This window comes from Schistocerca americana, chromosome 2, assembly GCF_021461395.2.
Source record: "Schistocerca americana isolate TAMUIC-IGC-003095 chromosome 2, iqSchAmer2.1, whole genome shotgun sequence".
Lineage (NCBI taxonomy): Eukaryota > Metazoa > Arthropoda > Insecta > Orthoptera > Acrididae > Schistocerca > Schistocerca americana.
This window is the reverse complement of record NC_060120.1, coordinates 715,083,644-715,096,016: the sequence shown is the minus strand read 5'-3', so window position 1 is coordinate 715,096,016 and position 12,373 is coordinate 715,083,644. Positions and strand designations below refer to the sequence as shown.

The 12,373-nt window shown below is 44.3% G+C and overlaps 1 protein-coding gene across 1 annotated transcript in view; it reads right to left on the bottom strand.

The window, feature by feature from the left end:
- The window catches only part of LOC124594372 (espin), a 493,386-nt gene that overhangs the window by 164,702 nt on the left and 316,311 nt on the right, over positions 1–12,373 (bottom strand). The window contains exons 4-5 of the mRNA XM_047132740.1: positions 3,883–4,065; positions 252–365 (exon numbers count right to left, since the gene is read on the bottom strand). Coding sequence (XP_046988696.1) covers positions 252–365; positions 3,883–4,065 — 297 coding nt within the window. The remainder of the gene's footprint in view (positions 1–251; positions 366–3,882; positions 4,066–12,373) is intronic.

Genomic DNA, 12,373 nt, shown 5'->3' with positions numbered 1-12,373 from the left:
TTCAATGACAACCATGAGGTATAAGCTAATATGAAAATCAACGCTTAATGTTCTACCCGCATCTAGAAGCGCCCGCTACAGCCAGACGCGGCAGAATGACTCCGTTGGCCGGAACGTGACGTCGTGCACTGCTGCTTGTCACTGCGGATCGCCTCACCAGCCGCCTTCTTACGTGCACACTAGTGTATAGCCACTGCTGTTAAAGACCAGGAGGATGTACTGTAGGGGGGAGCAGCAGTGTGGGTACTCACGCAGGGGTCGGGGTCGCGGCAGCACGCCGCAGGTCGCACCTTCCCGTTGGTGCGGGCCGCCGTCTCCTCGTGGTAGTCTGGCGTGGCGCCGTGCTGCACCAGGATGTTCAGGCACTGCAACCACACACACACAGTCGACATCACTTCACGCGGCACACAGAAGCGAAGCTATCACCATCGAACTTCTTGTTGTGACAACTGAAAATTTGTGTCAAGATGGGTCTCTAACAAAGTTTTCCCGTCCTTTTTCGCGAGCAGCCACCATAACCATCGTCCTATCTGAGCTCCCCACCCTGATCCGACTTAAGCTTGTGTTGTCATTGACTTTTCCACCTATGGTTTATGAAGATTACAAACAGAGATTCTACATCTACAACTACATTTATACTCTGCAAGCCACCCAACGGTGTGTGGCGGAGGGCACTTTACGTGCCACTGTCATTACATCCCTTTCCTGTTCCAGTCACGTATGGTTCGTGGGAAGAACGACTGCTGGAAAGCCTCCATACGCGCTCGAATCTCTCTAATTTTACACTCGTGATCTTCTCGGGAGGTATAAGTAGGGGGAAGCAATATATTCGATACCTCATCCAGAAACGCACCCTCTCGAAATCTGGACAGCAAGCTACACCGCGATGCAGAGCGCCTCCCTTGCTGAGTCTGCCACTTGAGTTTGCTAAACATCTCCGTAACGCTATCACGTTTACTATATACCCCTGTGACGAAACGCGGCGCTCTTCTTTGGATCTTCTCTATCTCCTCTGTCAACCCGACCTGGTACGGATCCCACAATGATGAGCAATACTCAAGTATAGGTCGAACGAGTGTTTTGTAAGCCACCTCCTTTGTTGATGAACTACATTTTCTAAGGACTCTCCCAATGAATCTCAACCTGGCACCCGCCTTACCAACAATTAATTTTATATGATCATTCCACTTCAAATCGATTCGTACGCGTACTCCCAGATATTTTACAGAAGTAACTGCTACCAGTGTTTGTTCCGCTATCATATAATCATACAATAAAGGATCCTTCTTTCTATGTATTCGCAATACATTACATTTGTCTATGTTAAGGGTCAGTTGCCACTCCCTGCACCAAGTGCCTATCCGCTGCAGATCTTCCTGCATTTCGCTGCAATTTTCTAATGCTGCAACTTCTCTGTATACTACAGCATCATCCGCGAAAAGCCGCATGCAACTTCCGACACTATCTACAAGGTCATTTATATATATTGTGAAAAGCAATGATCCCATAACACTCCCCTGTGGCACGCCAGAGGACACCAGGACATGTGCAAAGGATTCGGTGGAGGATCTTGGCATATTCTGCTACAGGGGCTATACGTAAAACGAAATAAATTTACTGAAATTCAATCCATGTTACAGTACTGGTCTGGGGGCAAAAATTTTCATTTGTCACAAGATATCCATTACACTGCCAGTTCAGCATTCTCATTATTTCATTTGATGTCACTGCATCTTCACTACTTACAGACCATTTCGATCCATTCCTTTGACTTAACTCACTGCCTACTGTTATTTACTTATTAGTGCAAAAATTGCCACACAAGAAGAAGGGAAAGCACATATATCTGAAGTAAATTTCAACATACTGAAGGGGTACATCGGTGTGTATGACTATTTGAAAAACTTTGAATACTGGCAGTGTATATTTTACACAGAAAATGTTTTTTAAAGCAATAGAGTTATATTTTCCTACTGGAGGTCGTATTGTTCAGAAGTTCCTGCCTGGACACCAATACATGTTCATATATAGGTCAGTTTGCACTTTAGCCCTTCTTTACAGGGAATCATGCACTCTTTCAAATACACCTGGCTTCATTCTGATTGCTTAAATGCGGTGGTCACACTCTTCAGTAACGTCAGCATGTGGCCGATGTGTTCGACACACACAGCAGTGTTACTTATAGTCCGTGTTGATTGCAAAATGTTTATTCATATGACCGGTTTCGGTTCCTCTAGAACCATCTTCAGATCTGATATTTCGGTTACGGGACTAACCCGTCCAAACACAGCAACTTTCACATGCTGTGACGCAGCATAAGTATTTTGCGTCACAGCATGTGAAAGTTGCTGCGTTTGGACGGGTTACTCCTGTAACCGAAATACCAGATCTGAAGATGGTTCTATAGGAACCGAAACCCGTCATATGAATACACATTTTTCAATCAAGACGGACTATAAGTAACATTGTAAAATCATTGATTGCGGCTATCCTATCAGACATTATGTCTGTTTCTGCAGACACACAACAGTGCCATATCCGGTAGCATGGGGCAGCCATTGACGGTACGTGAATTCGTTGAATTTGCGGTTATGGGGGCAGTTAACACCAGTGGTGTTTGCCCAACCCATCGCCAACGTGCAAACATTACAAGAGCGTGTGACTGATGCGTGTGTCGCAATCCGAATGAAAATAATGCTTGATGAGGGGCGTGTCAGGAAGTGTGGTACCCACATCGAGCACTGCCTACAGTGTCTACTTCCATGTAGGACATAGATGTGAATGAGAGGACAGTTTGGTCCATACCTCAGTACGTGTTAGTTTGCAGACATGTCATTATAGAAACTTTTCTTCTAGTTTTGACCAATACTTCCTCCTGTAGGAATATCTAACACTTCTCTTTTTTTTTTTTTAGCACCCTGTGTGTAATGCTTACCTAATAAGGAAGTGTAACTCTTATTCCTAATATCTATTTTGACAGAAATACATCTACAAGTACACAACACTGTAATCCATTAAATTAATGACACCTTGTTAAAGTCCGGGTGATATGGGACCAGTACTTAAGCAACCCGCAAATTTCAGATCCTGATTGTTTAAAAGAACTAGTGGCCGTTTAAATATTACAATAATTTAGAAAAGGGCAACACAAGGTCATAATCTAGAAGTATGGCTCCTTTTTAAATATGTCTATTCATCTACAAAATCACAATTATAATATTTATAACCAGTTTCGGTTACAACAATTAATGCTAAGCATACTTGACAAAAAAATTGCTCTCTCTCTCTCAGGAGACATCACACTAACCCCTGTTCCGGACTTCACAATGGCCTCCATTCAGCGACGAGGAGAGTCCAAAAGTTTATTCAGGTATGCCACATCTAGCTCAAGTCACTCATTGCCGATTAGGTACAGCAGAGATCCGAGATTGCGAGGAAACTGGTTGCTGTCTTTCAGTTTCTGTTCCAAATAGTCCTAAGACATTTTCCATGTAATTGACGTGGCGTCATATAAGATTTAAGAACGGGAAAATAAGATGAAGACATGAATTGAAATTTGTGTTATGGAGATCAACGGACTAGGATAGTCCATGCAGCTGGGTGATCTGTACTGCTGCAGTAGTGCCTAATAAGCACGAAGACCTATGTTCAAGTCGCGGTCATGGCATAAATTTTAATTCATTTATTCAGCTTCCATTATTATTGTTGACGTCGAGCGACTTAACCTTCTCCTGCTTTTCATGGATGATCTGGTTTCAGTTTTTGACAGGCTATCCAGTGAGCCCAATCTCATGGGGTTGCGATGGGGTGTTTCCCTTTTTAGTGATTACCTGGGTGGCCTACTAGCTACAAAAAGATGAGAGACGGTGGACTGGTGCTGACCTCCATCTGGTGGTTGTCGGCGGCGTCGTTGATGGGGCTCTTGCCGTAGCGGTCGAGCGTGAGCTTGGCGCCGTGGCGCAGCAGCCAGCGTACGGTGTCGGCGTGGCCGCGGCTCGCCGCGAAGTGCAGCGGCGTCGCGCCGTCGCCGTCGCGCAGGTTGGCGTCCACGCCCTGCTCCTGCACCTGCCAACAGCGCAGCACACGGTTGTTACTGCCCGCCCCCACAAACTGCACGCGCTCTCGGGGTAGGGCCACCACCGCTGCTAATAAGGGAGCCTACCGACACCTCAAGTCGGTTTTGATCCGTGAGGTGATGATGTCTTGTCGGATGACGTCATACGTGGACCAACAGAAATAGAGGCACTGAAAATATCTATTTTGTTTTTACAGAACTGTTTGTAATGTAAAAGAGGCAGTGGAATGAAAACGAGACAAATTTTAAAAAAAAGGATCAGGTGCGAGTGAGACTCGCGCACTGAGGGTCCCATACAAACTTAATTACCTATATAGACAGTTTACCCATCCCGGGAATCGAGGATATTTTTCGTTTCAAATCTGAAGTCGGATAACAAATGACAAAATAAAATACACTACCGGCCATTAAAGTGCTACACCAAGAAGAAATGCAGATGTTAAACGGGTATTCATTGGACAAATATATTATACTAGAACTGACATGTCATTACATTTTCACGCAATTTGGTTGCATAGATCCTGAGAAATCAGTACCCAGAACAATCACCTCTGGCCGTAATAACGGCCTTGATACGCGTGGGTGTGTACAGGTACAGCTGCCCATGCAGCTTCAGCACGATACCACAATTCATCAAGAGTAGTGACTGGCGTATTGTGACGAGCCAGTTGCTCGGCCACCATTGACCAGACGTTTTCAGTTGGTGAGAGATCTTAAGAATGTGCTGGTCAGAGCATCAGTCGAACATTTTCTGTATCCAGAAAGGCTCGTACAGGACCTGCAACATGCGGTCGTGCGTTACCCTGCTGAAATGTAGGGTTTCGCAGGGATCGAATGAAGGGTAGAGCCACGGGTCGTAACATATCTGAAATGTAACGTTCACTGTTCAAAGCGCCGTCAGTGCGAACAAGAGGTGACCGAGACGTGTAACCAGTGGCACCCCATACCATCACGCCGGGTGATACGCCAGTATGGTGATGACGAATACACGCTTCCAATGTATTCATCGCGATGTCGCCAAACACTGATGCGACCATCATGATGCTGTAAACAGAACCTGGATTCATCCGAAAAAATGACATTTTGCCATTCGTGTACCCAGGTTCGTTGCTGAGCACACCATCGCAGGCGCTCCTGTCTGTGATGCAGCGTCAAGGGTAACCGCAGCCATGGTCTCCGAGTTGAAAGTCCGTGCTGCTGCAAACGTCGTCGAACTGTTCATGCAGATGGTTGTTGTCTTGCAAACGTCCCAATCTGTTGAGTCGGGGATCGAGACGTGGCTGCACGATCCGTTACAGCCATGCGGATAAGATGCTTGTCGTCTCGACTGCTAGTGATACGAGGCTGCTGGGATCCAGTACGGCGTTCCGTATTACCCTCCTGAACCCACCGATTACATATTCTGCCAACAGTCATTGGATCTCGACTAACTCGAGCAGCAATGTCGCTATACGATGAACCGAAATCGCGGTAGCCTACAATCCGACCTTTATCAAAGTCGGAAACGTGATGGTACGCATTTCTCCTCCTTACACGAGGCATCACAACAACGTATTACCAGGCAACGCCGGTCGACTGCTGTTTGTGTATGAGAAATCGGTTGGAAACTTTCCTCATGTCAGCACGTTGTAGATGTCACCACCGGCGCCAACCTTGTGTGAATTCTCTGGAAAGCTAATCATTTGCATATCACAGCATCTTCCTCCTGTCGGTTAAATTTCGCGTCTGTAGCACGTCATATTCGTGGTGTAGCAATTTTAATGGTCAGTAGTGTACGTTTCCTTGTGAAATAATTACAAATTACCAATTTAGGATTTTTCCTTTACCTGTACTGTGTAAACGCGTTTCTTTCCCAATTTCTTAATTCTCGATCAACGGGAAGTATCCTAAAGGTTCTGATGAGCTCGTTTTGAGGTATAAAAGTAAGGGAATAAATGGCCGTTTCTTCTGATTGCATTAACTTACAAGATGAAAATTTTCACAGCGCCAAGTAACCATAGATCTTGATATCTGACATAAATCTGACCTTGATACTACTCGTACCTGAGAAAAATGGTTCTTAACAGTTGGACCGACAATGGATAACAAAGTGATCCTACAAAGGTATCGTTTTTACAACTTGAGGCATTGTAGGCTGTGAGGAGAGGCTGATCCGTAGTGTAGCCCAAGAACCAGGTAGGTTGAAAAGTACCCGGTTGTGAAATGGCTTCGCGTTGCCAACGAATGTGATATCTTGACAACAGCTACGAGTGTCATTCGTGTTCGGGCGCGTATTTGGCACACAATGGCTGTCAATAAGTGCTTTGTGTCGACCATTTCAATGACATCATAGGTCCTGCCCCCATGAACCATGGACCTTGCCGTTGGTGGGGAGGCTTGCGTGCCTCAGCGATACAGATAGCCGTACCGCAGGTACAACCACAACGGAGGGGTATCTGCTGAGAGGCCAGACAAACGTGTGGTTCCTGAAGAGGGGCAGCAGCCTTTTCAGTAGTTGCAGGGGAAACAGTCTGGATGATTGACTGATCAGGCATTGCAACAGCAAACAAAACGGCCTTGCTGTGCTGGTACTGCGAACGGCTGAAAGCAGGGGGAAACTACAACCGTAATTTTTCCCGAGGGCATGCAGCTTTACTGTATGGTTAAATGATGATGGCGTCCTCTTGGGTAAAATATTCCGGAGGTAAAATAGTACCCCACTCGGATCTCCGGGCGGGGACTACTCAAGAGGACGTCGTTATCAAATGGTTCAAATGGCTCTGAGCACTATGGGACTCAACATCTTAGGTCGTAAGTCCCCTAGCACTTAGAACTACTTAAACCTAACTAACCTAAGGACATCACACACACCCATGCCCGAGGCAGGATTTGAACCTGCGACCGTAGCGGTCCCGCGGTTCCGGACTGCAGCGGCAGAACCGCACGGCCACCGCGGCCGGCACGTCGTTATCAGGAGAAAAGAAAACTGGCGCTCTACGGATCGGAGCATGGAATGTCAGATCCCTTAATCAGGCAGGTAGGTTAGAAAATTTAAAAAGGGAAATGGATAGGTTGAAGTTAGATATAGTAGGAATTAGTGAAGTTCGGTGGCAGGAGGAACAAGACTTTTGGTCAGGTGAATACAGGGTTATAAATACAAAATCAAATAGGGGTAATGCAGGAGTAGGTTTAATAATGAATAAAAAAATAGGAGTGCGGGTAAGCTACTACCAACAGCATAGTGAACGCATTATTGTGGCCAAGATAGACACGAAGCCCATGCCTACTACAGTAGTACAAGTTTATATGCCAACTAGCTCTGCAGATGATGAAGAAATTGATGAAATGTATGATGAGATAAAAGAACTTATTCAGGTAGTGAAGAGAGACAATAATTTAATAGTCATGGGTGACTGGAATTCGAGAGTAGAAAAGGGAGAGAAATGAAAGACGAAGCCGGCCGGTAGAATTTTGCACAGAGCATAACTTAATCATAGCTAACACTTGGTTCAAGAATCATAAAAGAAGGTTGTATACATGGAAGAATCCTGGAGGTACTAGAAGATATCAGATACATTATATAACGGTAAGGCAGAGATTTAGGAACCAGGTTGTAAATTGTAAGACATTTCCAGGGGCAGATGTGGACTCTGACCACAATCTATTGGTTATGAACTGTAGATTAAAACTGAAGAAACTGCAAAAAGGTGGGGATTTAAGGAGATGGGACCTGGATAAACTGACTAAACCAGAGGTTGTACAGAGTTTCAGGGAGGGCAAAGGCAACAATTGACAGGAATGGGGGAAAGAAATAAAGTAGAAGAAGAATGGGTAGCTCTGACGGATGAAGTAGTGAAGGCAACAGAGGATCAAGTAGGTAAAAAGACGAGGGCTAGTAGAAATCCTTGGGTAACAGAAGAAATATTGAATTTAATTGATGAAAGGGGAAAATATAAAAACGCAGTAAATGAGGCAGGCAAAAAGGAATACAAACGTCTCAAAAAATGAAATCGACAGGAAGTGCAAAATGGCTAAGCAGGGATGGCTAGACGACAAATGTAAAGATGTAGAGGTTTATCTCACTAGGGGTACGATAGATATTGTCTACAGGAAAATTAAAAAGACCTTTGGAGAATAGAGAGCCACTTGTATGAATATCAAGAGCTCAGATGGAAACCCAGTTCTAAGCGAAGAAGGGAAAGCAGAAAGGTGGAAGGAGTATATAGAGGGTCTATACAAGGGTGATGTACTTGAGGACAATATTATGGAAATGGAAGAGGTTGTAGACGAAGATGAAATGGGAGATACGATACTGCGTGAAGAGTTTGACAGAGCACTGAAAGACCTGAGTCGAAACAAGGCCCCGGGAGTAGACGAGATTCCATTGGAACTACTGACGGCCTTGGGAGAGCCAGTCCTGACAAAACTCTGCCATCTGGTGAGCAAGATGTACGAGACAGGCGAAATACCCTCAAACTTCAAGAAGAATATAATAATTCCAATCCCAGAGAAAGCAGGTGTTGACAGATGTGAAAATTACCGAACTTTCAGTTTAATAAGCCACAGCTGCAAAATACTAACGCGAATTCTTTACAGACGAATGGAAAAACTGGTAGAAGCCGACCTCGGCGAAGATCAGTTTGGATTCCGCAGAAATATTGGAACACGTGAGGCAATAATGACCCTACGACTTATCTTAGAAAATAGATTAAGGAAAGGCAAACCTACATTTCTAGCATTTGTAGACTTAGAGAAAGCTTTTGACAACGTTGACTGGAATACTCTCTTTCAAATTCTAAAGGTGGCAGGAGTAAAATACAGGGAGCGAAAGGCTATTTACAATTTGTACAGAATCCAGATGGCAGTTATAAGAGTCGAGGGGCATGAAAGGGAAGCAGCGGTTGGGAAGGGAGTGAAACAGGGTTGTATCCTCTCCCCGATGTTATTCAAGCTGTATATGGTGCAAGCAGTGAAGGAAACAAAAGAAAAATTCGGAGTAGGTATTAAAGTCCATGGAGAAGAAACAAAAATGTTGAGGTTCGCCGATGATATTGTAATTCTGTCAGAGACGGCAAAGGACTTGGAAGAGCAGTTGAACGGAATGGACAGTGTCTTGAAAGGAGGATATAAGATGAACATCAACAAAAGCAAAACGAGGATAATGGAATGTAGTCGAATGAAGTCGAGTGATGCTGAGGGAATTAGATTAGGAAATGAGACACTTAAAGTAGTAAAGGAGTTTTGCTATTTGGGGAGCAAAATAATTGATGATGGTCGAAGTAGAGAGGATACAAAATGTAGACTGGCAATGGCAAGGAAAGCGTTTCTGAAGAAGAGAAATTTGTTAACATCTAGTATAGATTTAAGTGTCAGAAAGTCGTTTCTGAAAGTATTTGTATGGAGTGTAGCCATGTATGTAAGTGAAACATGGACGATAAATAGTTTGGACAAGAAGAGAATAGAAGCTTTCGCAAAGTGGTGCTACAGAAGAATGCTGAAGATTAGATGGGTAGATCACATACCTAATGAGGAGGTATTGAACAGAATTGGGGAGAAGAGGAGTTTGTGGCACAACTTGACAATAAGAAGGGACCGGTTGGTTGGTTGGTTTTGGGGAAGGAGACCAGACAGCGTGGTCATCGGTCTCAGCGGATTAGGGAAGGATGGGGAAGGAAGTCGGCCGTGCCCTTTTAGAGGAACCATCCCGGCATTTGCCTGGAGTGATTTAGGGAAATCACGGAAAACCTAAATCAGGATGGCCGGACGCGGGATTGAACCGTCGTCCTTCCGAATGCGAGTCCAGTGTCTAACCACTGCGCCACCTCGCTCGGTCGGACCGGTTGGTAGGACTTGTTCTGAGGCATCAAGGGATCACAAATTTAGCATTGGAGGGCAGCGTGGAGGGTAAAAATCGTAGAGAGAGACCAAGAGATGAATACACTAAGCAGATTCAGAAGGATGTAGGTTGCAGTAAGTACTGGGAGATGAAGAAGCTTGCACAGGATAGAGTAGTATGGAGAGCTGCATCAAACCAGTCTCAGGACTGAAGACAACAACAACAACAACAACAACAACAACATAGGTCAAAACACGGGTCATGGGTCGTATCATCAATACGAATATTTAGCCGGCCGGTGTGGCCGAGCAGTTCTAGGCGCTTCAGTCTGGAACCGCGTGACCCCTACGGTCGCAGGTTCGAATCCTGCCTCGTGCATGGATGTGTGTGATGTCCTCAGGTTTAAGTAGTTCTAAGTTCTAGGGGACTGATGACTTCAGATATTAAGTCCCATAGTGCTGAGAGCCATTTGAACCATTTTTGAATCCGAATATTTACTGATGGTAGAGATGTTAGCCAAATCTACCAGGCTGACACACGAATAGAAGGAAAAACACTGTCGACGTGGAGCCATAGAGGCATCTATGCCTGTTATAAATTAAAATCTCGCCCCGCCTTTTCCTGTTCGCATGTGAAGGCCAATCTCAGGAACTTCTGCGGAGATTTCAATATGGTTTTCATTAATAGACTGATTCACGAGGAGGGTTTGAGTGTATAATTCATAAATATTTCGCACACATTAGCTGGACTATAATGAATACGGAATAGCAGTACTTGTGTTATTAAAAAACACAATGCAATTTTCATTGATGTTAGTCCAATATACAGCCGATGGTTGTTCATATTCACAACTGTGAATACATTTTGTGGATTTCCTGACAGCTACAGTCGCTGCAGTGCCTGTTGCTTCCGACACGCATGGGTGTTCGAAGAAATATTGCATCGTACTTCTTAATAACACAGGCGCTACTATTTCATATTTACTCACCAATGCCAGGCCCTCGACTCTCAATAAATACGTCCGTCCTGGGCGGAATATACGTAACGTAAGAATGAAGGTTGTGACACATGGACGACGACATAAGGAACTTTGGGTCTGGCTGTGATTCGTGCACGGATAGCCGAAGCGGGCAAGGCGACCGCTCGCGTAAAACAGGAAATCCAGGTTCGAGTCCCGATCAAGCACAAATTTTCGTTGTTGCGATTCCAATATACGGACAATGGTGGTTCACATTCGCACTGTGAATACATTTCTTGAACTATGATGAATTAAAGGTACTTCCCTCCCCCCTCCACTCCACTCCACGTTTTTTTGCGTGTATGTAAAGGATAAAATCAGGAACTATTATAAAAATAGACAGACTGATTCGAAAGAAATGTTTGTATATATAATTTACTACCGCTACGCCAGACAAGTCGTCTGGCGATACATACTTAGTGCTGCCCGTGTGAGGACGGGGCGGATCGCTAGTACAACATAACTGACACACTGTGTCGAAGGTTGAGGGCGTTGCAGGAACAACCCTGAGATGCTCAGCTGTAAGAGTCGTGTACTGCGCACCGAGAAACTGCGTGTCTCTTTGTAGATAAACGGAGAGTGTACAAGCATCATGGATACGAAAATTGAGATTACCATTTGTTTAAGTACTGCTACAATCATGTGGCAACAGTGCTAAGTCTTTTTACAAGATTTCCGGAAAAATGTTCTTTTAAGTAGATTTGAAAAGAGCGACCGGCGAGTACGAAACAAATACAAATCCGATTGCTTGTAATAATTTTAACATTAGCTATTGCAAAGCCTATGAGTTCCCAGAAATACATAAAACAGATGAATTCGCTAAGTGATAAACAATGTCCAACTGAACTGTGTGGGAAGAAGCACCAAACTTCCTTATTCTACTTGATCATTTTCAAAAGGATGATAACGATCACAAACCATGAAAACTTTCCTGATATTCTGCGATAATGATAAGGAGTAATAATAAATTTGTAGATATGGATGAGTGTGAGCCTCGCGCTACTAAACTGACGCGTGAGAAATTTATAATTGACAATAAACAAAACAAGAACGGAAGCTGGTAAGAACAGTGGAGAGTACATTAGCAAAATGCTAAACACCAAAATAGGGAAAGAAGTTGTAGCAGTTCAGTGGGTGTTTTTGCTGCGTCAGTCGTCAGCTAGGGATTGAGAAGGAGCAACGGAGGAACGATCAGTATGTGTCAGGGAAACAGAACTTTTTTCTCAGGAGAATAAGTGGACGATTTTCAAAAAAATTGCCACAGTGGTGTTCAAGCATGGTTTCTACACTTTTCTTTGTCGGCTAAGGATTCATATTCCATCGATATATTACAAAAGACAGCTAAACTATTTTGCTGTCGTCTACAGAACAAAGCGACTAACAACGAAGTACAGGTATAAACGTAAAATAAGCACATGAGACTCAAAAAGTGTCTTCAGTAACAATGTACTGTGATATCTGGGAC